Below are 27,599 nucleotides of genomic sequence, written 5' to 3'. Positions count from 1 at the left end.
TGTGAAAGTTATCATTATCCACCATGCATTTACATCTGCTGGAAACTGCTCTGGAGCTAAAAATACTGTGATTTTCATAAGACAGACACGTTTAAACCCTGCTCCACTTCCCGGGCGATGGTAATACTTGAGGTGTTCATCCCCTCTGAGATGCCACCTTTGCAATTCTGAACTGGGGCCGATTGGGCAGGGCTCTATTCCTTCCGCTCCCATCCTCCCACAAAAAGAAGATAAAACTGGAGAAGCAGCCCAGGCTACCTGTGGGTTATGCCCACGCTCTCACCACTGAGGAGGAACAGCTCCACTGAAACCTCGTCAGTATTCACTCCTTTCTCTGAGCCCATGGGTATAAAATTAATCTTGTTATTTTCTCTTGTGAATCTGGCTCATGTCAGTTTAATTATTGGACCAGTCAAAAGAACCTAGAACGGTAGAGGAAAGTTTCTTCCTCTTCCACAAGGACAAGGGCCATACCCTGGTGAGCTGGAAGGAGCCCAGGCTCCTAAGAATTCCGTGCAATGGAGCTGTTATAGGGATTCAGGATTTTTAAATACAAAATAAACTTTTACCTGTTCAGCCACTATTATGTGGGTCTCTGTTAAAGAAACTTAATCCTGATAAACAAGCTGTTCAAAATGATAACATAGGTTGAACTACACATTTATGATTTTTGTACTTTTCTATATGAAGTCCCTTTTAAAAATTACATTAAAACAAATATATATCCCCAGTGAAAGAAGCCACACACAGAAGAATATATCCTGTGAAACTTCATTATAAAATTTCTAGAGGTTGCAAGGTACAGTGTACAAAAGCAGCTCAGTGGCTGCCTGGCTGGGGCAGGGGTGGGGTGGGGGTCTGAACTGCAAAGGGACACGTGGAATGGTTTGGGGATGATGGAAATGTTGTCTTGCCTTGTGCTGGTGATTTTCAGGGTGTGCATACAGAACTGCTGAAACCCACTGTGTCACATACTTTCAATGGATGTAATTTACGTATGCTTAAATAAAATTGATATTTTAAAAAGAGTCTTCTGCCCTGGCTGGTGTGGCTCTGTAGATTGAGTGCCCACCTGCAAACCAAGAGGTCGCCGGTTCGATTCCCAGTCAGGGCACATGCCTGGCTTGTGGGCCAGGTCCCCAGTTGGGGGCAAGAGGCAATCACACATTGATATTTCTCTCCCTGTCATTCTCCTTCCTTCCCCTCTCTCTAAAAATAAATAAAAAAGAATATTCTGCTACTGATTCAGAGATTAATGCAGCTAGGAGGTGCAGAACATTCTGGAGGCAGTGAGGTGCACCAGTACAAAATGATTTTGTGTAATTCCCTTGGATTTTCTTTATTTTTATCCTTATAAGGAGCTATTTTCCATTTTTTTTTTTCCAGTTACATGCCTTCATGTTTTTGAGCACAAAAAAAACACTGCATTTTTAAAATTTGCCAGTATGGAGATTACTAAAAGTTGTTAATGTGAAAAGGAGTAAAACATGTCAACCTATCTGAACGGTAAGACCCAGCGTTTGCTGAAAGACTAGAAGGGTAACAGCACACAGTGCCAGTGGTTATCTCAGGATGTAAGGGTCATCAGTGACTTTCACTTCCTCCTTTAAACCTTTCTGTTGTGGGAAATGTGCACGACTTTTATAATCAGGAAAAAACAACAATTAATTATGTAATAAAACAAACATATGTCCATTTGTCCTTGCTTTGGCAGACTCTGTGAAGGGAGGGATTAATTTTATTCAACTGTGCAGACACAAACCAGAAAAGTCAGCTTGGATATAGAAACCAAGGAACACCAGACTAAGAGTCCTGAAACCGGCACAGATACCAGGACTGTGCCAATATTTGCTACCTTTGAGTCACTTACTCTTGGTCTCCACATCTGAACGACAGCATGGTTAGACTCAATTACTGCCGAAACACCTGTTTCTGGGCTTTCAAAAATCCCCCCTCGGGGAATGAGGGTCACCGATCCTGTTTCAAAGGAGGGCCAAGGGGGAGTTCTCAACCTCCCTCCACCTCCACCCTCAATGAAACACTCTGCAGTGGTCGTAGGTACCAATCCACCCATAGGCTTCCTGCTGACAAAAATGAAAAGCCCGTTCCAAGCTCAGACACATGACCAGCATGGGTCCCACTGCAGAGTTTTTCCAGGGCTATCCATCCAGAACCTTTTCCTCCAGAACCTTTTGTTCTGGGCAAAATCTCATGGCATCCCCATCCACCTCCAAAAACATCTAGTCACTTAAAAACAGCTTTGGAGAGACACACACCAGTGCTGAGCAATTAGGCATTCATGATATCCCTGCCATCCAGGGGTCGTTAAACTAATGACAGCCTATTAAAAACACATAAAAATCCCAACCAACACAAATAAACAAAGCAGCCAAAGGCAGCATCTTAAACATATAACAGGACCTGCCTCTACTGAGAGGAATGCCCCACCAAAGCACTTAGAAATACAGACCTTGGGAGCCCAGGTCTGTGACTGGTTTTTTAAAAAATTCTCATGGCATAGGGACATACACACATAATATTAATTCTAGAAAGTGGTTTTCAATTCTGATGCGAACACAAGATGTACAATTTAGAGAAGAGGAAGGGTAGGGAGGCATTCTTTTAACCTTTGGGACTCCTACCTAACACAGTGAGGTGAAAGCCAGATTCTTCCCTCGGTGCTCAAATTCCTGAAAAGCAGCTTTTGCTACAAAAGAGACAGCTCAGCAGCCCAGTTCCCGGCTGGCTGTTTCCCAGAGTCAGGAGAGTGAGAGTGTCTTGAAGAGGTGGAGGCAAGGAGGGACCCCAAGTGTGCAAACTTCCCTTTATTTTACCCTCCCAAGCCCCTGGCCAATAAAGAGCTACTTCTTTAGTCTGATCTTTCCCCTGAGATAAAACTACTCTTAAAAAAAAAAAACCCTCCATAAGCAGCACACTTTTCTCTTTTAACCAGAGCCACCAACCGAACCATCAAACCAACAGAGCAGCGTAATTCAGAGACAACAGTTCCTTTTCCTACTCAAGATGACATGTTAGGAGAAACAGGTGCGTTAATAGAAGACTGCTCCCCGGTAAAACTCTACAGTCGAAGCGCCGTCCATGCTTCCCAAAGAATAATGCTGCCAACTGCCCAAAGAACAAAACGCCACACTTCTACCACGTGTATAAATAAAAGCAGACCAGAAGTGAGAGACGAACCGGAACCACCCAGGAAAGGCTCGGGCAAAGCAGAAAGTGATAAATAAGGCTCTCAATTCACTATTCTTTGCGGAACTGAGCGCACAGAACAGAGGGCCCGTTCTCCAGGATGAGACTCCTAATGCTACCATGGCCACGCATGATGAACTCCGCTGCCTGAGCAGAAATAAAGGCTGACTTTACCTTGAGAGCACCACAGAGTTCCACAGTGTCTGCATCGTCCACCACTGTAATTCGAAAATTTGGAGTCTGCAGAAGTTCTTTGAAGAGAAGGCCGTTCTCTATTATTTTGCTGCCTATTGAAAAGTTAGGAAAAAGGAAATTCATAACAGTCTCTAATCTTAATTTTCACACCTAACACAGTTTCAAGTAAGTTTTTTTATGATTATAGAAGTAACATATGGTCGTTACAGAAAACTTAGGAAATTCACAAGAGTAGATACAGAAGATAAAAATATTCCAGAATTTCACCACAGATGATCACTAATAATTTGGCACACATCTTTAAGTTACTGAAATATGAATATACATAGCTTTTCTCAAAACTGGAAACATAATGTATACGTGGTTTCATAATCTGCTTTCTCTCTTTTTATGGCATGACTTGTTCTCAATGACAGCATATTTTTTCCACATCATTTCAAATGGCTGCTTTGTATTTTGCTGTGCCCTTGTATTATAGTTTATCTAAGTATCTAGCGTTTTCTAGCGTTTGAAATCTAAAATTGTTGCAACTTTTCGCTACCATAAACACAACCTCAATTTCTGTGTTTACATGTGTAACAGATTGTTGTTCAAAATCATTCACGCTGCCCTGACTGGTATAGCTCAGTGGGTTGGGCGTCCTCCAGACTAAAAGGTCGCCGGTCTGATTCCCAGGTCAGCGCACATACCTGGGTTGCGCGCCAGGCCCCCAGTAGAGGGCGTGTGAGAGGCAACCGATGGATGTTTTTCTCCCTCTCTTAAATAAATAAAATCTTGGGGGAAAAAAATCACTCACCCTGCCTCCTTGGGAGGAGAGCGCATCCCTTTCGGATGTTAGGCTTGACTATGCAATATGCTGGGACTCACAGTGAGGGGGCGTATTTCACCACCTGCTGCCTTTGGGCTCAGCCATGTGATTCGCGTTGGTAAACGGGACATTAACAGACATGACGCAGCAGAAGCTTGGCGTCCGCTGTGCAGCAGGGCGGGTTCCCTTGTACCTCTGCCTGATTCACTGGGAGAAGAGGGCCTCGCTAGCCCACTGGGCCCAGCGGGAAGATGGCAGACACGTGGAGCAGAGCCTCCCCAGCTGTCCCGGCCAAGATCTGCTGACCCCCAGATCCTGGGCCCACGGGTGTGTTAGCTGCGCTTGTTTGTATGCCACCGAGGGTCTGTGACTGTTGTTACTCTGCCTCACTACGGCAACAGGGAACTGATACAACGCCGAGGAATCTTTTCTACTGATTAAACCGTGGAGCACAGAAACGCATTCAGAGTCCCTGTTTCTGCTACTGCTAGAGCCCCTCCTTTGGGATAGTTCCTACAATGAGATGGGTGCTCAGTAGTAGTTTCTGCACTTTTTGTTTGTTTGTTTGGGGATTTGGGGTTAAAAACAAAACACACAGAAATCAAACTTGGCACATAAAACCTGGTGTGGAATGTGCTCTTGTAGTTGGGGCCCAGGGTGGTGCTCAGCTCTGGAGATCAGGATGATAAAACTTACCAGCCAAGTCCTGGCTCCCAAGCCAGCATCTCCACACAGGTGGCAGAGGGCTCACTGAGGCCTGCGGTATTTGGGCTCTGCCTGCCTGCCTCGAGGTTCCCATGCTTGTTCCCAAGCTTGTCTGCACATCGTAGTCACCTGGGGATCTTCAAAAACACCAAAGCCCAGGTTACATCCCAGGCCAAGTAAATCAGTTTCTGCGGCGAATCAGGGATCAGGAAATTCTGAAACTCCCAGGTGATTCCAATGGGAAGACAAGTTTGCAAACCCCTGATTTAACTTCCTCTAGCTTCAGCTTCCTCATGAGGAAAACACTATGGCACTCTTAGGACTGTTGTGACGTTACATGAGCATCAAGTGTCAAAACGGGCTATTAGTCATAATGAGCACTCAAGGTCCCGAGTAATAACAATGGGCTAGGTAAAAATTACCATGCTTATGACTATAATTTCCCCATTGACAGACAGGAGGCCCAGCTACTAGGAGGCACAGGCCAAATTCTGGCCAGAGCTCTGACTCTTTGTGCTATGCTGCTTCTCAGGGCAGGGGCGTGGGGGTGGGAAAAAAGGAGATAAACAAGCAAAAACCAAACAAATATGATAATAGAGCTCTATTCTCTCAATGCAAAAGAAAAGATAGTTGTCAACATTAAAATCACACCCACAAGTAATATAATGTCAAACAATCCAGGGAAGCGTAGAGAGAGGTTGGGGACAAAGATGAAATAAGAATGGGGTATGTGGGGTTCATGATACTCTTGTATATACTCTGGTGTGTTTTCAAGGAAATCTTCCATAATAAAATGTTTAAAATAGCTACACCTAATACCTAGAAGCACATTTTCTATTCTACAAGCATTGTTCTTATCTATTATTTAGCGGAGTTCCCCTTTTTCCAAATATTATAACTATGTCAGTTTGAGCAAACTGTCCTCTTCCTTTTTTAAACAGTCACCAGGCCATCTGGGTGATTCTGTGCGACGCTGTTTCGTCCCCTGGGTTGAGTAAACCAGCCCCCAGCCTCCACATCATGACGTCATTACTTTCTCCTCTGTCTCTCACCCTGGACCACTGCTCAGTGCCTCCAACAGCAAGGGTGCTTGTGAGCATCACAGACAAGCCCCTCCCTCAAGTTACTTCACTCCAGCTGCCTGCTGCTGTGAGTCATCTGAAAAACAGGCAGGGAGAAGAGCATTCTCCACTCACTACTGAGACAAAGTGGGGTGTGTCAGTTCTTCTGTGACGGCAAATTACTCACAGTGTCCACCAGAGAGGTGAGCTTGAATTACAGCAATGAACACTTTTTCCCAGACGTACTTTGAAGAAGTTATTATAAATCATGGATAAGAAAACACTCACCATGTTATTACCAGCCATAAGCAGAGAGGTGGCAAGCAGGGACCCAGACTATCTGGTACAGAACAGGTAATGTCCAACAGCCATGTAGTAGGGCTGTCCCAAACTCAGTATGGACCGAAAATCCCCTTCCCTTTCACACCAAGTTTGAGAGTCTTATTTTAATAAAGACTTCTTCCAAACTCCCATTTTTAGTCAGTGATTCTGTATTTGTTTCTGTGCTTAGGCGTGCCACAAGGAGCTTATGTATTCTCGACACTTAGTGTCATGCCTGACACATAACAGGATTTGAAAAATATTTGTGGGACAACTGAGTTAACAGTCTTGGATTCTGTGAGGTCAGTCCCAAGAATGAAGGGAAGTCTTACCACAAGGGGGCACCATAGTTCACCATGCCAATTACTATTTACAGAAGGTACTAAAAACAATGCCAGTTTTTCTTTTTCTTCTTCTATGGAAGACTCAAGTGAGCTAAAATTCCTGAATCTTCCATAATTAAAAAGGAGTTGGTTGCTAATGTCATCAGGAAAGGCCATCCGAATAAGCTCAGTGCAATTATCAAATACAGGAAATTTAACGTAGATACAATTATCTAACATACAACCATATTCCAATCTTCACAATTATGACAATGCTGTCCTTCACTCCCTGAATCTCTGTTAGTTCGTGACACACCATGAAGCCTTTCACTGTTATTTACGACAATGGCATTGTAAAAGTATGGGCTAGTTGTTTTGTAACATGTCCTTTACTTTGGGCTTTCTGATATTTCTTTCTGATTAAATTCAGGTTATATAAGACAATTTAGAAAATAAGGCCACTTCTTCCTTCTTTATATTATTTGTGATACCTCTCCAAAAATATTATTTCTGAAAAAAAGAGTTGTAAGTGCCCACATACATGGGATTGTTGATGGGAGACTATGTAGCTATGAAGATGTATGTTGGACTTTGAAAGTTGTTATATATTAATAAAGCAACTATAAAACAATACATAACTAAACTACAAACAAATTATCTAAAAAATAGAAAAACAAGTTGTCTAATAAATAATAAAAATGATTTTCTTTTGATTCCATTTTCAATAATAATGACATAATATCTATGTAATTAAAGACAAAGGGAAGCCCTGGCCAGGTGGCTCAGTTGGCTGGAGCATCGTCCTGTACACCATAAGGTTGCAGATTCATTCCCCAGTCACGGCGTGTATGGGAAGCAACCAATCAATGTTTCTCTCTCACATTGTTGCTTCTGTCTTTCTCTCTCTTTTTCCCTTCCTCTCCCTCTAAAATCAATGACCATATCCTCAAAGTGAGGATTTTAAGTAAGTTAATAAAAGGAAAACATGCAAACAAATGTCCTAATCTGCAGGCATGTATGAGAATCAGGGGCTACGTTTTCCAATGCATCTCATCTTAGGGGAGCCTGGCCTCTCTCAGAGTTTCCTTTCACAAACCTGCCAGGGACAAATGATTCACACTGCTTGAGTGTTTGACAAGGGTGGAACTAAGTTCGGGAGTGGTAAAAAATTTTAAATAAATTCTTGCAAAACAACTGCAAATACAAGAACATTACCCTTCTTTGACTCCTTTAATATGGCACACGGGCAGCTGAACATTCCAAAGCCCCTTTAAAAAGAAATAATTTTTTTTACAACATCAATGTTGTATAAGACTAGAAAGAACTTCCTATTTCAGGAAACAGGAGGCCCAAGTTCCTGCCGGGGTTCTGTATTAGCTGTGTGACCTTGGGGCAGGTAACCTATTCCCTGAGCCTCGGCTTATGCACCTGCGAACAGGAATCAGATCTCACTGGAATCCAGTGAGGATCAGACACTGGCATTTGTGAGTGAAGAGAAGCTGGGTTTCTCAGCCCAGGGGAGCCCCAATGGATGGAACCACCTGCTTCTCGGTACAAGCATCTTCGCATTTTTTGTGTGTTTAACCTCGATAATTTGTTATTAGATCATGATGAGTCAAAACAGTCTTCTTGGCTTTACTTTTGTTCTGGAGATTGTTGAAAACACTTCAATTTCACAGGATGGCCTCCTTACACAAAATCCCCACCCCACTACAGGTCCACCTCAGGAAAGTTAAGGGGGCAGGGAAGAGTCCATCACAGGGCATAACAGAAATGGCAAATTTACATTACTCAGCCATAAAATACAAAAGGTAGCCATTGCTACCCTTTGGAACAGTATGGATGGACCTGAAAAGCATTACGCTAAGTGAAATCAACCAGTCAGAGAAAAGACAAGTATCATATGATCTCACTCATATGTGGAATCTAATGAACAAAATGAACTAACAAGCAAAACAGAGACAGACTCACAGAAAGAGAGCAGGCTGACAGCTGTTGGTGGGGGCGAGGTAGGAATGTGGGGGATGGGCAGTTGAAGGGATTGAGCAAAAAAAGAAAAAAACAGAAAAACACTCATGGACAGGGTCAGCAGTGTAGTGACTGCCGGGGGGAGGGGTGGTGGCGGGGAGGGTATGGGGGGATAAGTGATGTGCTGTGGAATTGTGCACCTGAAACCTCTATAATTTTGTTAACCAGTGTCACCTCAATACAGTCAATGAAAAGGATAAAAGCAAAACAGCACCCAAGGCCCAGGCTCACATGGCCCAGCCAGCGCTCACCAATGGTGGTCTCACAGAACTTCCCCGCAGCCACCTCGTTGGCAATGTTGGCACCCATAAGCACACTGATGTCGATGCCCATCTTCTCTCGGATGATGTCAGAAATGAGTTTCAGCCCTTCTGGGCCCTCGTCTATACCCTGTAAGGAGGTCAAGAAGTTAGGGACGAACAAACCACCAAACAGAAGAGGTATGGGATCGTTGTTTTCTATGTTATCTAGACTCAGACGTCCATGGCATACGCCATCTTGAAAAATATGTCCCACAAGAGAAAACAAACATGCCATGCATGTATGTACTGTTTCAAGAATAACAAGAAAATGAAAAGAAAGCGAACGTGTATACCTACCTTGAATGTGTTACCACCCAGGCTAAGAAGCAGAACATGACTGACACAACTGGAGTCCCCTGCGTCTCTCCCCAAGGTCGTCCATCCCCCTGGGTGAACCACTATCCTGAATTCTGTATGCACTGCTCCTTTGCTTTTCGTTATCACTTTGCCACACAAAACTGTCCCTAAGCAATAGGTTAAGTCATTATGCCTATAAATGGAATCGTACTGTTCATATGTAATGTGCTGTTTTTATGCTACATTATTATTTTAGAGATTCACCCATGTGGCTGCATGAATACTCTTATTTATTCCTATTTAATACTGTGTAATATTCCAAAATGAACAGTCCACCATTCGCTTATGCAGCCAAATGCTGATTGACAGTGGCGTCGTTCCAGTTTGCTTTCATAAACATTCATCTTTGAACACTGGAACAGTCTCTCTAGGGGCTTCTTAAGCTTTTTCATGATGTGGATCTCTCCTGGGTCAGCCTGGTGAAGGCTATGAACTCATTCTCAGAACTTCAGATGCATAAAGAAAAATACTTGAGATCACCCAGGAAGCCAATTATACTGAACCGTAGTTACCAAAATGTTGAAAAGCAAAACCCCCCAATTTTTTATAAAGTAATATGCGTGCTGTTTTATTAAAACAATTAGAAAAAGATGTCATGGCAGTACTAATAATTATCGTTATTTCAAAGTAGTGATGAGCATAAATGATACTTGAGATATCTGAAGGCATTGTAAAGGGATGTGAATATATCTCTGATTTCTATTGACAAGAGGGTCCGAGGTCCTGCTACTACTACCATTATTAAACTCTGGCTTGTGGTCTTCCTGCATAAATGAAGAAAGTGCTCATTTCAGTTAGAGGTTAAAATTAATAAAAATGCAATTTCCCCCCACACTGAAGACCATGAACCTCCTGAATTCTGTCTATGGATCTCTGGGATTGGTTCATGGACTGCTAGCTAAAGACTCCCTTTAGGGAAAATACCAGGAGTGGGAACTAATACCAACCACGGGTGGGCTGCAGAACGTGGCTGAGGCCCGCAAACGGGCGGGGAAGGTTACTTCTGACAGCAAGGCTCACCAGACAGAGCCCCGCAGTGCCACCCCATCTGCCATAGGAAGCAGCCTCCTGTACGTTTGAGCTAAGCTAAGCTCCTGGGAGGTGTGGTTTTGATTACCCCAAACCCTGCCATGTCTCCAAAAGATGACAGTGAGAGGAAGGGAAGCCTCCCAGGAAGCAGGGGCCCATCAGTGGCAGGCGAGTCACCTTGATGAGCGTGATCCCCAGCGCCTGCTTGGGCACCTTCCCGGTGATCTCGTCACAGACCCTGTGGATGAACTGGTGTGGAATGACGAACACCAGCAGGTCTGCGTCCTGCACGGCCTCGCTGAGGTTGGAGAGGGCAACCTGCCGTGGGGAGGAGGAGGAAACGGTTACCCTGGTACCAAACACGCCGATCCAAGTGCTTTCGTTCTCCGACCCTTTATCAGATGCCTACTATGTGCAGAGGGCGCTGTGCAGACAGTTAAGGCAAGGGTGGGGTGTGCTCTGCCCTCCTCATTCACGAGTTACATCTGAAGCCAGGAAGGTCCTGCCTCTGTCCTGCCTCTCCATGCCTCGGAGTCATCATAATACTGTGTGGGGTGTTCTCTGTTTCTCCCCCCACCACCCAATCCATTTTCTCCCCTTCTTTGCCCTGCTCTGTTCCCCAGGAGGATGCTTAATACGGACTGTTTCCTCTGGACACCCTTGCTCTCTGCCTTCTAGTTGGCGTCTGCCAAAGGGGGGCTCTGTCAGGGGGTCCAAGGTGGATGAGACCCAGGTCAGGGTGTGTGTGAGCCTCTCGGGCCATGCCTGCCGGGGCTCACAGCTGTGCTGACTTGGCTTCATTCTACAGTGGTACGTCCTGCCAGGCAGCCCCTCTCCCACGTCTCTAAGCTCCTGCCAGGCTGGTTTGGTGACACTGGCCTGTCCCTTTGCCCTTTCAGGAGTGATCCTGGCTTCCTGCTGTTGCTAATCTCTGGGCACTTCCCCAAGGCCTTTTGGTTCCTGAACCCTGCCCACACCCACAGTAAACTCTCCTTGGTTTAAGTACTTTGAGAGTGCTATTGTGAAGAATAAATGATTCAGAGAAATGTCTGGCACCAGGCATGCAGCCAATACATGTCAGCTCTCACGATGACTTTTTCCCTTCAGGTAAGTACAAAACGGGTTTTTAAATTTAACACAGACAGAGAAACACAGACACACAGGCAGAGGTGAGGGCATCGAGTGAGGACGGGGGGGCATAAATGATACTAGCAGAGACTACTTATTGTTGCCCAATTCTGTTCTACCTTCTTCCTTAGCCAGAAAACCCCCAGTTTGAGGCTAGGCTCATAAATGCCAGGACAGACGGCTTCCCCACTCTAACCATGTGATTGAGGTGAGATTGGCCCCTCCCCTGCTCCGCAGATAACCCTTAACTTGCTCAAGCCAGTGGGCACAAACAAGGCCTTACACTGTAACGGGAATAGCCAGCTGCTCCCTCTATTCTTTCCATTAGATATTTGGATAACTTAACGTCCAAACTCAAAACCATAGGGATTCCTTCCTTCCCCATTGACAGCATCAAGAAGGACTGTGGGCCTGAAACTAATATAAAACAATATTAAATGTCAAGTGTAAGTGAAAAAAGAAAAGAATTACAATGGGGAAATGCTGCCTGGCCTTAGCTCAATGATACAGAGGAGAAAATCATTATTGTGCAGAAGGCAACAGATTCAGCAGGCTCAGGAATGAGTCCACCAGGAATCAAACTCCAACCCCAGCCTCTAGCTATGTGACCTTGGACAAGTTCATTAGCCACTCTGAGCCTTAGTTTCTTCCCCTTATAAAATCAGAATTTGTATCATCACAGGAAAACTAATAGCATCAACCTGTTAGAAAGAAAAAAGAAAGAAAGATAGAAAGAAAGAAAGAAAGAAAGACAGAAAGAAAGAAAGAAAGAAAGAAAGAAAGGCGGAAAGAAAAATAATGAATCAAAATGGAGTCGCTTTTGCTAAGCCAGGCCACCAAACCAAAACTTAATAAGTTACCTAATAGCAGTGTCAGCCTCTCCCAGGAGTGGGATTTTTTTTTTTAGCCAGTCACTCTGAACTGAATTTCCTGATCAACCCTAGTGAGGTAATCTGCCTGATAAGACCACCTGCCTTCCCCAACAGGAAGGTGACTGTGCCTGAAATAACCGACTCTTCACTTTCTTGTCCCACTCTCTTTCTGTCCATAAAAACCTTCCATTTTGTATAATTCCTCTGAGCACCTTTCTAGTTTGCCAGATGGAATGCGTGAATAGTTTGATAAAGCCAATCAGCTCTTCAAGTTTACTTGGTTGAATTTGGCCCTTTACCCAACCTAGGAGGGTTATTGAGAGCATGAGACAATATATGTAAACTACTTAGCCTAGTGCTTGACACTAACAAACACTATAATCAAAAGCCAAACAAACACCTTCAGTGAGCAAGGTCTTTGTAGCTGTGAACTCCTAGCACTTATCAGTTTACAAACTGCCTCCCTTGCTGGACTCATGAGGGAAGCAAAGTCATCTTATTCCTCCTTCTGTCTCCAGCACCCCAAGACTGTGCTTTTTATGCACAGTACCTGCTCATGAACCCTGGCTGGTTTGGCTCAGTGGATTGAGCGTCGGCCTGCGAGCTAAGTGTCGCTGGTTCGATCTTCCAGTCAGGGCACATCAGAGAAGGAAAACTCTGATTCCAAAAAACCTCCGCTGCCTTGCGGCATACCTCTTCAGGGGAAAGGCTAAGGGAGTAAACCCCGACAGAAAATCCGGAGCCGGAGTCCCTAAGGCGGTTTGACGTTGTAGTCAACACCGGCAACTCCTGCGGCGCACCTGAAGCCAAGCTGTATTGACTCCGTCTTTCCCTTGGATCCTTCAGCTGCGAAGAGAGGGGGGGTCTGCTGCATGGGCAACAGCAGATCCTCCATATCACCCTGCCCAGGCTCTGTAGCTTCAGCTTCACCGGAGAGGACACTCCAGCGTCATCGCAAGATGTCGATTCAACACGGGAGGAGACAGATACCGTGTCACTCCCGAGTTGGACTGCACAACCATTCTCGGCGGTGCAGATAGACTCTTAAGAAGCTACACCATCGTCTCTCGAGACGGACGGCTGCCGACGACGACGACCTGCTCATGAAGCTTTGGCAAGTGAATGTATGTAGTGGCGGGTGTTTCATTAACAAAGGAGATGAGTTTCTCTGGCTAACCACAGGGATGAAGCAGCCTCAAAGCTTGGTTTTCAAACAATTACAGAAAGCTACCAAGGTGTGAAGCTGGCAACAGAAGTTCACAAACTCCACTCAGACAAGCAGCAGGGTGTCCTCTTTTTGTTCCTCATGCTTATTTCTTCCTTCAACCGCTAGTCACTGGAGTGAGGCCAGGTAATAACCTATATTTCCCCTCCAAAGACCGAAGAAGCTTGAATTGTAAACTGTCAGTCTTACAATATTCTATGTTCTCTGATCGCCTTCTGTAATTTAGGCCTTCACCCTGATTTTAGTTACAGACCAGGGTCAAGTGTCCTAGGGAGTGGCTCAAAGTCCACATACTTAGAAAAAGTGTATAAGGAGTTAGTAGGGTATACGAGCGGCCAAAGGCAAGGTCATTAGTCCAGCTTCAATGTGACCTGAACTTTGAATGTCAAGAAAGTAACCTGTTATGAGCCAAACTGTATCCCGCCCACCCACCCCCAAATTCATACATAACCCTAGTACCTCAGAATAGGACTGTATTTGGAGACAGGATCTTTATAGAGGTAATTAAGTTAAAAAAAGGTCCTTGGGTGGGCCCTCATACAACATGACTGGTCTCCTTACAAAAAGAGGCCATTAGGACATGAACAACACAGAGGGAAGACCATGTGAGGACACAGGAAGGCAATGGCCACCTCCAAGTCAAGGAGAGAGCTTCAGAAGAAACCAACCCCACTGACACCTTGAACTTGGACTTGAAGCCTCCAGCGTGGTGACTAAATAAGTTTCTGTTTTTTAAGCCATCTGGTTTATTGTACTTTGTTATGGTGGTGCTAGCAAACTAAAACGAAGCCCATTTCAGAGTCTGGAAAACCAAAACAGTCCAAGCAAAAAACTTGAAAGGGTGAAAGGAACAGGGGAAGAGGAAAGTAGCCTTTGTATTTCCACAAGTCCCAAGTGCTAACTCAGCGGACCATAACTTTCAAAATTAACCAAACGGATAGCACTCTTCATCCTAAAGCCTTACCACATTTTCTGGCAGCTTGTGCCCAGGGAGATATTTCACATTTTCATGGTCATTATTTATGATGTCTGTCAGTTTTCTCCCATTAACCGTTTCTTCAAAGACCCACATCTTGACTGTGGAGGCAAACTTCTGAAGTTTCTTGACATTATTACCAATTATTTTTGCAACAGCTGATCCCCTACGAAAGAAACAGTGGACAAGATAAAAAATTAAACTCACTTGGGAAGAAGAGAAAATGCGTTCGATTCTAATTCAGAAGTCGCACGTTCTGATTCAAGCACTGAGTTCATAACTCAAGATGTGATGTGGTATCAGCCACAAGCCACATGAAACAGCTGTTCTCACCTGGAAACACCACCCCTGTGATTAAGAAAGCCCCAGAATTTGGGACAAGGTCAAAAAGCACCACCCCTGGGAAGAGAGTATCACAGGCAGAAGAGAAATCCACCTAAAAGATGGCATGCAAGTAACACTCAGACGGTTTTTCTCTAAGGCTCCCAGGCAACATTCCAAATCCATTGAGATTAAAATGTAGCTACTGTAAAATGCCCTTTGTCTCCTTTAATAAAATCCCTTCTTTTACTGTGGGGCTAGAAGACAGAATGTGATTGTCGGGGCTCCAGGAGCCATCCCGGGCTGTGAGGAGATCTTAGGAACAGAGATCACACATAGCAAAGTAACAAGAGAAGGAGCCTGGATTATTGACACCACTGAGTAGAGCTGTCATGCCAGCTCTCGACTGCCAACCTCAAGATTTTACTTGAGCAGTAACTTTCTGGCTTAGGTGTCTATTAAGAAAGAATGCCGCTACCATAGAACAGACTGTGTTCTGATGAACTGCGAGAGGCGCAAGGTGCAGTCATAATAGAAAGACAAGAACCAGAGTGGATTCCAGAGGAGGAGCAGAGTAAGAGCCCAGGTTCTGGGTGCCTGAGTATTTAGTCCCCTCAGCAGACATCCAGCAGTCTCAAGCCCAACAAGCTCCCATTTCCATTTTTTTTTATAAAAAGATTTTATTCATTTATACACAGAGGAGAAGGGAGGGAGAAAGAGAGGGAGAGAAACATCCACCCTTGCCTCTTGCATAACCCCAACTGGGGTCCTGGCCAGCAACCCAGGCGTGTGCCCTGACCGGGGAATCAAACCAGCGCCCTGAAGATTGCAGGCCAGTGCTTAGTCCACTGAGTTACACCTGTCAGGACCCAGCTCTCATTTTCTGCATCTCTATACTCCAAACATTCTGATAACAAAGCAGTCACCCATAGGCTTTCCAACAAGGGAAGAAAGGCACTCCAGCTAGTTAATGCCAGTCCTCAAGACAAGGGCGGCGTGTCTGCTGCCAGTCACCGTGGCAGAGGCATCGGTGGGTGGCCTGCACACCTGTGCCCACCTCACAAACGTGTTGAGTGCACAGTGGGCCAAGGCCCCGCTGATTGGGCCACCTGACCCCAGCTGAGCCAATACGCTTCTACTGCAGCACTTTGAGTGGGAGAAATAGCTTGCTTTTTAGACAACTTTCCTGGTGAGGAGCAAATCAAAGAGCAGTAAAGGGCACTTTGCTGTGTTTTTAGGGCAGTCATTTTTCCTAGCAAGAAACTTAGATGAATTCTCTGCTGGGTAAATCAGTAGTTTAAGACTCTATAACTATGGGGATTGACTGTGGGAATCGGGGGTTGGGCAGTGGAGAGCAATGGGGGAAAAACTGGGACAGCTGTAATGGAACAACAATTAAAAAAGATATTAACCCCCCCCCCCAAAAAAAAGACTCTACAAGTTTTATTCTCTGGTTTTCTCAAGAAAACTTTTTAAAATTTAATTAAATTTAGTGCAGTGATATTGGCAGATTATATGTATCGAGTGTACAATTTTACAACATACATTGCATTGTGTGTTTACTACCCAAAGTCAAGTCTCCTTCTGTCACCATATATTTGACCCCTTTTACCCTCTTTACCTCCCTGTACCCCCATCCCCTTTGGTGACCACCATACTGATGTCTATATTTATGAGTTTTTTGTTTGTTCATTTGCTGCTTTCTGTTTTATATCCTACATAGGAGTGAAATCATATGGTTCTTGTCCTGTTCCCTCTGACTTATTTTGCTTAGCATGATATTCTCAAGATCCACCCATGTTGTTGCAAACGGCAGTAATTCATCTAAGAAAACATTTTTAGAGATTATAAAACTATAGTTTTATTCCCTACTTTTCTCAAGAAAGTTTTGAGATTAAATAATTTATTCTTATTGTTAAGATGAACACATATACTTGATAATCAATTTTATGTACAACTTAAACAGTTTTAATACAACATCAAAACTTAGACAAGCGTTTTGTCAAAAGACCAGTGTTCCTTGTATCAGCTTCTGTAGGTTTTACTGCAGGCTTAAAAACTTGGTTTAAATGTCTTCAGAGTGTGAGAATACAATTTAAAGATAAACGCTTTTTCCAAAAGAAATGGTGTAAATATACCAAGCAACATTTTCCTACAGAGTAAAAATAATTTTAAAACATATAATATTTTAAAAGGTAGGCGTAAACTGTAACCCATTTATGATAATTACAGAGATAATTCTTTTTTTGCTCATTTTAAAAATATTTTAAATTAAATTTATTGGGATTACCTTGGTTAATAAAATTAACAGGTTTCGAGTGTAGAATTTTATGATACATGGTTTGTATATTGCACTGTGTTTACCAGCCAAAGTCAGATCTTCCGCCCCCATGTACTTGACCCTCTGTACCCTTTACGACCTCCCCGCCGCCCTTCCCCACCAGTAACCACCGCACTGACGTCTGTGTCTGAGTGTTTGTTTATTTGTCATGTTTGTTCATTTGTTGCTTTCAGTTTTATCCCCCACATGAGTGAAACCATATGGTTCTTATTAAAGACAGAATTTGGTGGCAAACTGATAAATATTTTATGAGAACAGAGGACTCGTTTTTCATCACAGAAACATTTTTTTTAAAGTATAACAAAATTCCTTCACATTCTTTACCGACGGCAGTACACTGTGTAATGAGCTCATTTAAAAACAACAGAGAATATCTGCAATAAAACAAACCCGAGGAATTTAGAAGAAATCGGAAAACTGAGGAGTACTGCATTCCTAGTTTCACAACCTTAAGTTAGTCAATTCTCAAGACGATGTGGTGAGATGAAGCGAGGGGTGATAATAGAAGGCACAGGCACTCAGCTGATGCACAGAAACATGCTGGAGATTTTTACCCTTCCTTTCGAACAAATCTCAGTTATTCTAACCCAACTCTTAACTCATTCCAGGATATAACCCTACGTGCTTTAAACAACCAGGAAAATCCAAATAGTTATCTGTATGTTAGAATTTTTTTCCTGTTCCTGAGACAGAATGGATTAGAATTACCGGAGCCCCTGGCCACACCCATGATCAATGAAATCGGCACTTCTGGAGTGGGATCAGGCATCAGCAGTTTTTAAAGCTCCCCAGGGACTGATGTGCAGCCAGGGACTGGAACAGCAGCTATGCTGAATGATCTAGACCTCAGGGCCTCCTCCCTCACAAAACAATAGCTGTCAATACCAAAGCTCTGTGGCTTTACTTGTAAAATTCTTACTCTATGCCAGCAGGTCAGTGTATTAGCTAAATACCCATCAATCCAATTCTCCTCCTGACACTTTGTAAAAAAAAAAAGAGGCCAAGAATCTCCCCACCATCACTCTCACCTTTATTCTAATCTTGAAAATGGCTGCGCACATACAGCGAGACAGAGATCAGGCTCAGTGTTCCCTGATATTAAGTAACCCACACAAGGTCAACGAGAGCATCTTCCTGATAGGCCAAAGTTGCAGGTTCAATCCCCCATCAGGACACATACAAGAACAAACCAATGAATGTATAAATAAGTGGAACAATAAATCGATGTTTCTCTCTCTCTAAAATCAATCAATCAATAAAAATGTAACTGTACCACGGGTGGCAAAGCAGGTGACAAAGTGACATTTGGCAGACCTCAGGGAGGTCAGGGAGAGCTGGGAGAAAGTGCAGCTAGGGCTGAACTCTGAAGGCTGAAGGCCCTACCAAGGAGTCAGGGAGGGGAGCCTTCCAGGCAGAGTGAGAGCCGCTGGAGCAAAGGTGCACGAACAGGAAGAGCATGGACGTTATCTTCTGTTTTTACCTAGAGCAAATTTTGTAGGGAGAGGGAGAGGAGGGGAGGTTAAGAGAAGGAACAGGAGAGGGGGAGAATCGGGGAGGGAAGGGGAGAGAAACGGGAGGGAGAGGATGGGGCCGCATGGGGAGGGCTGAGAAGGGGAAGAGGGCAAGGGTGAGGCAAGAAAGGAGAAGTGGGGAGGGCTGGGCAGAAACAGCAGGGATGTGCTGCCTGTCAGGTGGCAGGCTCTGTTTGTTGCTGTTATTAAAATATAATCAATATATAACTGTATAAGGTAAAGGTGTACAACACTGTTTCAATACATTTACATATTACCAGTGTTGCACTGTTTTTTTTTTAAAGGATAGTGACATTATTTTTAATTAAAACTTGTGTCTTTAAAAAAAATTTTTTTTTATTATTCTATTTATTTGTTTTTAGAGAGAGGGGAAAGGAGAAAGAGGGAAACATCACTGTGTGGTTGCCTCTCACGCACCCCCAACTGGGGACCTGGCATGCAACCCAGGCATGTGCCCTGACTGGGAATCGAACCAGCAACACTTGGTTCGCAGGCAGACACTCAATCTACTGAGCCATAGCAGCCAGGGATTGTAGCATTGTTTTAAATACCACCTCCATGCTATCTGTTGGAATCCTTTGAGGCAGGCACTATTATGAGACCCATCTTTTACAGGAAGGAACTGAAACCTGGGCAACACAGATGGTTAGCAAAACAGAGTTGCACCTAGGCTGGGTCTTCAACACTGTGCTTTCCCTCCCTGGGTCCCAGCTGGACACCTACCTGCCGGAGATCCTAGCCTCACCTTGGCAAACCACCCCCCGCCCCACTTCCTTGGCATCCACTCTCTGTCCACAGCCTTCTCACTGCTTCCCCTCTAAAAAGGTGTAATGTTTTATCAGGTGGGGATGCATTACATCACCCAAGGAATGGCCACCTAGCAAGCCAGGCCCAAACCCGACAGAATTCTGGTGACCCATGGTCCTTCCCAGGGTGAAGCCTCTTTCTGGGCCAGAAAGGACCCAAGAGTCCAGTCCTCTTTTTACCAAGGAGGAAACTGAGACCCACATTTTGCCCATTCCACGCCCTGTCTCTCCCAGAGCTAATCCTGACTGTGGAGTTAAGGGCAGAGGGCGGTCTGTTTTGGTTTAAAAAACATCTACATTTTTACTCATAAAAGCAATACATGAAAGAAGAGAAAGCCATCATGAGTCATCTCACCACCTGGGGAGAGCCACTGTTAACATTCTGTGTAATTCTTGGCAGTTAAATGGTTTTTCAAGTACAATCAAATGCCACAGTATTAGATATACATGTGAAAAATAAGCATTTAAAAAATAGATTCAACTTGGTGAATGTTTATTTGATCCCTGGATAGGGAAGCTTTCTAAGCTTAGAATCAAAGGAAGAAACCACAGAGGAAAAAAGATCAATGTGAACAACTTCACACAAAGAAAAGGAGGGGGAGAAGGAGATGAAGAAAGCCTTTCTGTCTATCCGAACTCAAACTGCAGAGGAAAACCCGAAGACAGAATGTTACATTTAACAAAAACAGGATGCAAAATTGTACATGCCATATGATAATGTGCAATGAACAAAATACATAGCCCCTCATACTCCTCAGGATGGTTGCTATTAAAAAAAATAAAGAAAATAACAAGTGTAAGTCAGAGTGTGCAGAAGGTGGAACCCTTGTGCATTTGCTGGTGGGGCTGTAAAATGGTACAACTGCTATGGAAAATGATATGGTGGTTCCTCAAAAAACTAAATTTAGCATTATCCTGTGACCAACAATTCCACTATAGACCCAAAAGAATTAAAAGCAAGGATTCAAACAGATATCAGTACACCCATGTTCCTAGCAACATTATTCATAGCTGCCAAAAGATGGAAGCAACCCAAGTGTCAACTGATCTGATAAATGGATAAAGAAGATACCCTATATACATAGAATGGAATACTACTCAGCTTTAAAAAGGAAGGAAATACGGACGCATGCTTCATAGCACTTGAGCTCAGTATACTAAGTGAAATAAGCCCGTTGCAAAAGACAAAGGCTGGATGATCCCACTTTTATGAGCTCTCTCCCAAGTTAGCCAGATGAAGAATGAGAGGCATGCGGCCCAGTCACTCCTGTCCACCTGGCCAAAGCCTGTCCTCCGCCAGCCGTGTGAGGGAGGCCACCTAGGTCCAAAAGTCCCAGCCAGCTTACCACCTGACACTCAGCCTTATGAGTGAGCACAGGCTGGACCAGCAGAAGACCCTCCTAGCTTAGTCAGCCCAAACTGTTCACCCCAGAATCATGAGCTAATAAACAATTGCTTTTTGAAGCCATTACGTTTTGGGAGAAAGAGGCAGCAACAGATACCTGAGTCAGCTCCCAGCTCCCAACTGTGGCGGGGACCGTGCCTCAAACCAGGATGATGGAAAAGTGCTACCGGCATAACCTGAAGGGATCCCAGAAGAGCACTCAGCTTAGTTTACCTTTTTTTTAAAAAGATAAACAAAATTGATGAATATTTTCCCCCTTTTATTTATTTATAGAGAGGAGAAAGAGAGGGAGAGAAACATCAATGTGTGGTTGCCTCCCGTGAGCCCTCAACTGGGGACCTGGCCTACAACCCAGGCGTGTGCCCTGACTGGGAATTAAACCAGCAACCCTTTGGTTTGCAGGCCAGCACTCAACCCACTGAGCCACACCAGCCAGGGCTTAGTTTTTGACATGTCCAAGCATGGGGGCAGGGGATGAAAGGAAGAAGGGAGAGAGGGTGACCTGGATGGTGAGGACTCCAGACACCCCCTTCTACTAACAGCCATTGAGACTTAGGGATATCAGTCGGTCTGCCACAGAAAAGATTTAGGGGACATGTGACTAACCTAAGGGACACGTTTTAGAAAAGAGTGGGCTCCCTCAGATGTTCTGTGATTAAAGGGTGTTGGAGTTGACAGATTTTTCATTTATATATAAGATTTTTCTAACAATTTTTCCAAGATTAACTTTAAAATCAGTTGTCTTAAAAATAGTAAACCATGATCATCAGTCATGTCTACAAAATAAGGGATGCCTGCTAGAAGAACGCTAAACATGACAATTTTTTAAAAAGTTATTTATTTATTTTTAGAAAGAGGGGAAGGGAGAGAGAAAGAAACATGAATGTGTGGTTGTCTCTCACACACCCTCAAAGGGGAACCTGGCCTGCAACCCAGGTATGTGCCCTGACTGGGAATCGAACTAGCGACACTTTGGTTCGCAGGCCTGTACTCAATCCACTGAGCTGCACCAGCCAGCATGAACATGACAATTTTTAAGGCCTCATTTCAATCTGGCTTTTGAGTGGAATATTGTTATACATACAGCATTCCCTCACTTACTGTGGGTATTACATTCCAGACCCCCTTGCAATAGGTGAAAATCTGCGAAGTAGGAACCTTACATTTATTTTAGTATTTATATATATTTTAAGGCTTTATAAACCCTTCCCACACACTTATAAACCGTTCCCAGTCCCTTATTAACCTTTCCCACTCCCTTATTAACCTTTTCCACACTTTTGTAAACACTACTTATGTTCTTAAACAGTCTACACTCTTAAACCTACGTAACTTTAACAACATATGTATGCAGTACCACAAAATCCCGTGATACAGTGAAAAATCCGCGATAAATAATTAAATATATTTTTAAAATCCCGCGATACAGTGAGGCCGCGATAAGTGAACCGCGATATAGAGAGGGAATGCTGTAAGCCCTATCTGGTGTGACTCAGGGAATTGAGTGTCAGCCTGTGAACCCAAAGGTCACTGGTTCAATTCCCAGTCAGGGCACATGCCTGAGTTGCAGGCCAGGTCCCCAGTTGGGGACATGCGAGAGGCAAGCAATCCATGTTTCTCTCACACATTGATGTTTCTCTCCCTGTCTTTCTTCCTCCCTTACCCTCGCTCTAAAAATAAGTAAGTAAAATCTTAAAAAAAGAGAGATAAAAATAAGCCCTGACTCATCCCTACAACAGTCATGATTTCTATACTAAGTAGGTGGGGGAATGATGGAACTAGGTGACTATATATCAGTTTGTTGTTGTTGTTTATTAATTAAACAAATGTTCTCACCCCAGTCAGAAGGAACTCTGGATCTTCGCCCAGTCCAGCTCTAACCCATCCTATCATTAAACTCTCCCTCCAGCTTCTAAAGCAGAGGTGTGTTCATGCTACCTGTCAACCAGGAAAGGATTCTCTTTGACCTCAGAGGAGCTAATTGACAGACACTCACATTGTTTCTGGGCGCTCCTTGTGGGGGTGTGTGGAGAATCAGCACAGAAGCAGTACCAAAGGCTAAAAGGCGACAAAAGTGGACAAAGAGCTAGTGTTGCATTCAGAAGGTCCCAGCAGGCAACAAAAAATAGAGCCCCACCCAGCCAGCTTAAGTCACTAGGGCAAAGTAGAGCAAAGCTCCCCCTGACTTCCAGTCACAGGCCTCAAGAAGTGGGGTGATGGTGAAAACAAGGGCAGGAGATAAACAACTCCAGCAGCTTATCAATTATGGTCTTTGTCTTCTCTCTCTTCTCGGCCTCTACTCCTTGGCCAAACGCCAATTGCATGCATTTTACAACCTAGTGATAGTCCCGGTAAAGGATGATGAAACCGATCATTATATTGATAATGGTAGCTGACATTTATTGTTACTCACCTTGCACTCTCCCCGATCATCTCATTTAATCCTACCCATAATCCTAGACAGCAGGCACCAATATTATAAGCATTGATTCCTGCAGAGAAGCAGTTTGCTCAAGGCCTCAGAGCTGCCAAGAGCGAAACCCAGGGCCTTGGATTCCCGAGCCCTTCTACCCTGCCTGCGAAGGCGGTCTGGAACGTAGGCTCCCTAGCACAGAGGTGTGGCTGTAAATGCTTTAGTTCTAGAACTAGATCTTGCACTGAGTCTGGGCGATCTTCCCAAGGTTCTGATGAAGAAACTTTGTTTTGTTTCATCTTTGGAGTAACTTAAGAAGCCTTTTGTCTGTGGCTGTGTTCTTTTTGTTGTTTATTTCAGAGTCACCAGAACCAGAAAGAGCCATGCAGATTAGGGAAGCAGCTCCCAGCATTCCCAGTAGTCTGCAGCACAGCAGGGCTGGGCTGGATGACTGAGCGCCCCCTCCAGCCTCCTCCCTGGCCTGTCTAGAGGAAAGGAGGTGCCAAAGGACAGGACAAGAGCATGTTACACAACCAGTTTACTTCCCCTCACATGTCCTTTCTGGCTGAAGCTCCCTGGCAAGTCAGTTAGATCCCATCTTTTGGTATCTGTGTTGCAATTGATCATTTACACTCAACGTGAGTGTTTAGCCACCTTGGAGCTAGGAGCTAAGAGGTGACAACACCTTTACTTACCCAAGCATTCTGAGCTACTTCAAAGGCCCAGGTTTAACCTTTGCTTAATCGCCTTCACATTCCTGAGGCAAAGCACAATCTGGATAGGTAGATCTCTCTTGGTAACCTGTTTTAAAATTAGCAAAAGGCTCGAATCCCTGAGGGAACATGATTCAGCAAGTCTAGCTTCAGTGGGAATTCTGACGCAAGAGGCTTCAGAGCACATTTTAAGAAACACTATTTAAAATGTAGCATCTTGGCCTGGCTCATATGTCTCAGTGGATTGAGTGACGGCCTGCAAACGAAAAGTTTGCTGGTTGGAGTCCCAGTCAGGGCACATGCCGGGTTGCAGGCCAGGCCCCCAGCTGGGGGCATGTGAGCAGCAACTGATGTATCTTTCTCACACTGATGTTTCTCTCCCTCCCTTCCTCCCTCCCTTCCCCTCTCTCTAAAAGTAAATACATAAATATTTTTTAAAATAAAATAAAATGTAACATCTAATCTTGTGACATCTATTTCATCCCACTTTCTAGTTCTTCTGAATTTATCATGCAAGTCTCTATCCGAGATCCAGGAGTTCTTAAAGTCAGGGATTGTGTCCAGCTGTGTCCATATCACTACCTACAATACCTACACAAGGCAAACACTCCGTGTCTACTGACCAGGGCTGAACAAGCAATGAGCCCCTCAGTTCCTGAATCTCTGGCGAGGCCGTGATCCTCTCTCTAGGACAGAAGTGGCTCTGCACCCAGAGCAGCTGCAAGGAAGCCAACAACTGTCCCTATCTGATCCCATAATTAATGGAGCTAGGCAGCCCGCCCAAACCATTGGCACGGCACATTTCTCAATTGCCCTGCTCTAGTGTCGCTAGCCAAGTTCTACTCCACTTCCTTGGGCTGGCGAGGGTCAAGAAAACAGTCAAGAACAGAGGGAAGCTGCAGGAAGGCAGCCAAGTCCCAGCAGAGGGGGCAGAAGGTTCACTTCACTGCTCCCAATCCAGGCCCAAATCCAGCTTGGCAAAGCTGTGCTACTTCCATTGCATCCTGCAAATTAGGAAAAGGTGCTGTCTAATGTTAAAAGAACACGTGCTAAGTCGGTGCCTTTTCAGTTCCACAACCAGCAGGGCAGCTGACATCTCACTCTAGTGACCTTGAGATCAAAGCTGGCAAAGCCAAGCTGGAAGTCCAAATGAAGCTCTGCCGTGGATAGATACCAACTCCATGAAATGTTTTACAGAATACTGTTTACAGATACATGCATAATATCCTAACGTTTGCAGGGCAGAGAAGAGAAGGAATACGTGTAAACCTTCATTTGCCTCTGATGGAATTCCCCCAGAAAAACTGATTAACACTCGTTTTCCTCCAGGACACAAGTGTGGGTGGGAGCTGGTTTGCAGTTTTTTGTTTGGGTTTGGTTTTTGGTACCTTTAGGTGTTTAAACAAAGTGAATATGTTATCTAGTTAAATATAACTAATTTGAAAAATTAGTTTTCACTCAGTATTTACTTAGCATATGCCAGATACTAGGGTAGATGCTATTTTCAAGAGCTGGATGGGAGGAGTAAAAACAGATAAACAAATCACTCCCTTGCAGTGATAGGTCAGCAACAGGGGTGGGTACATGGAGGGGCCCCTGGACTTGGCAGGGATGAATAAGTAAAAAACCAGTTAAGGTTTCCTTCAAGAAGTATTATACGTTCTGGGCCAAGTAGCTAATACAAATTGCTGCGGAGCTCCTAGAAGCTGAAACTGTGTGATCAGTGTCAGGCCACAGGTACACAAAAACACTGAATGGACATCACGCAACCTCCTGTACCAGGGGGAGGGGGCCAAAGGAAGAAAAATCGGGACAACTGTAATAGTATAAAGAATAAAGAAAAACATTTAAAAATTCTATACCAGTCCCTCGGATGTGGTCAAACAGTGCAGGACAATGGAAATCAAAATATCAGATTCTATACTACACTCTGTCCCCCACATGCTCTCACCCAAACACACTGAAGAATCCCATTGTGTAAGTTTGATAACAGGAACTAAAAGAGCAAACATTAATAGAGTGCTTAGAAGAGCATCTGGCAGAAAGTGCTTTATAAATGTTAAAAGCCTAGCAAAGACGCAAAGCTTCGCAAACATCTCCCCAGAGAATTCTCAACGCCCCTTGATTACTCTGAGAGACAAGCCGGTTGCACGTTGGGTTTTCTTCCCGATACAACGTTACTAGGATACCAGACACAACACATACCAAGGGGAGACCTGCACTTTGAAGGTAGCGCCCTGCCGCCCGCGACCCGGGTAGCAAGCGTCCTTTTTAGCCCTGTCTGTCTTTTTTCCTCATTACCGAACTACAGTAAAAATATCCGAGCCTCCTTCAATTCCTCGACCCACGCGATCCGCCGAGAATGGAGAATGCCCTTAGCATGTTGCGCATAACACCCAGGCGTGGAAGGCAGGTGGCCTTCGTGCGCCTGTCGCACGGTGACTTGAGCGCAGACAGGTGCGCTCCGCTCTCCGCGCTGCTCCCCGCGGGCACGAGGGCCCAGAGCCTCCGGGGCGAGTGCCTCCTCTCGGGCTCCCGGGGTGCGCGGTGCCCAGTCTGTCCCCGAGGCCGCCCGCCCCGCCTCCCTGCGTGCGGTGCGCGGTGCCCACGCCGCGGCGGGGACGCGCGGCCCTAGCACGCCTCCGAAAGGGGCTTCCTGGAGGCGGATCCTGTGCCGTCGGCCCGCCGCCGCTCACCAGTTCCCTGAGCCCACGATGCACACTTTCAGGGGCAACGGTGCCATGACAGGACAGAAACGCAGCAGCCCAACGCGTGCCTCTCCTGCCAGCTGGCCTCCTCCCGCTCAGCCAGACCCGCAGCTGCTCCCGAGGACCCCGCCCCTCCCGCCTCTCGGCCAATGGCGCGGCCACCTCTACCCGGGAGCCCGGGGCCACAGCGGACAGCTCGGGAGGACCCGCCCCGCCACTCCCGAGAACTACTGCGCAGGCCAGGGCCTGACGGCCCTCCCCGCCGGGCATCCGCACCACCCCATCCCTGCCCGGGGCATGCCGGGACTTGTAGTCCATACCCCTGCTGCCTTAAGCTATGCTGGACTCCCCGCCCCCGCCACTGTGCCACCTGCAGCCCCGGGGAATTGCACGGCTACTGGAGCTTCCAGCGCCAGGGACTGCACACTAGCCTCTGGGCGGAGCAGGCCCGGTTCGGCTCACCGGCTCGCCTTCGTGCTCCGCTGCCATAGTGCCCGCCTACCCACGCGGGAAGAGCTGCCACAGTGCATTTTGGAGCAAAGATCCCAAACTGACTCTAAAGTCGATCAGACTTGGGCCAGAGCTCGAAGTCCCCACACCAGTGTTTTCAGCCTTTTCCTCACTTGTTAGCAGCGAGACAGCCTGGCACCCCTGAGCTTCTTAAAGAACTTATAATTTCTGAGGCCTCCCGGACTTGGCTGGACAGTACTTGCGCTTCAGAGTGGACACTAGTTAGAGACGTGGACGCCGGCGACCTCGCCCACACCACTTGCCCCGAAGGACTTGCCTCCTCCTGGTCATCTCTGTGCCAGGGCGACAGGAG

At 45.3% G+C, this 27,599-nt stretch overlaps 1 protein-coding gene across 1 annotated transcript in view; it reads right to left on the bottom strand.

Annotated features, from left to right (window-relative positions):
• The window catches only part of GPD1L (glycerol-3-phosphate dehydrogenase 1 like), a 39,755-nt gene extending 12,820 nt beyond the window's left edge, over positions 1–26,935 (bottom strand). Inside the window, exons 1-5 of the mRNA XM_090284426.1 lie at positions 26,765–26,935; positions 14,526–14,703; positions 10,514–10,654; positions 8,900–9,038; positions 3,382–3,494 (exon numbers count right to left, since the gene is read on the bottom strand). Of these exons, the coding sequence (XP_090140552.1) occupies positions 3,382–3,494; positions 8,900–9,038; positions 10,514–10,654; positions 14,526–14,703; positions 26,765–26,811 (618 nt within the window). The 5' untranslated portion in view covers positions 26,812–26,935. The remainder of the gene's footprint in view (positions 1–3,381; positions 3,495–8,899; positions 9,039–10,513; positions 10,655–14,525; positions 14,704–26,764) is intronic.
• Between the last annotated feature and the right edge of the window lie 664 nt (positions 26,936–27,599).

This window comes from Furipterus horrens, unplaced genomic scaffold (assembly GCF_987537825.1).
Source record: "Furipterus horrens unplaced genomic scaffold, mFurHor1.1.pri manual_scaffold_7, whole genome shotgun sequence".
Taxonomy (NCBI): domain Eukaryota; kingdom Metazoa; phylum Chordata; class Mammalia; order Chiroptera; family Furipteridae; genus Furipterus; species Furipterus horrens.
Note: the sequence above shows the minus strand (reverse complement) of the source record. Positions and strands in the feature narration are given on the sequence as shown.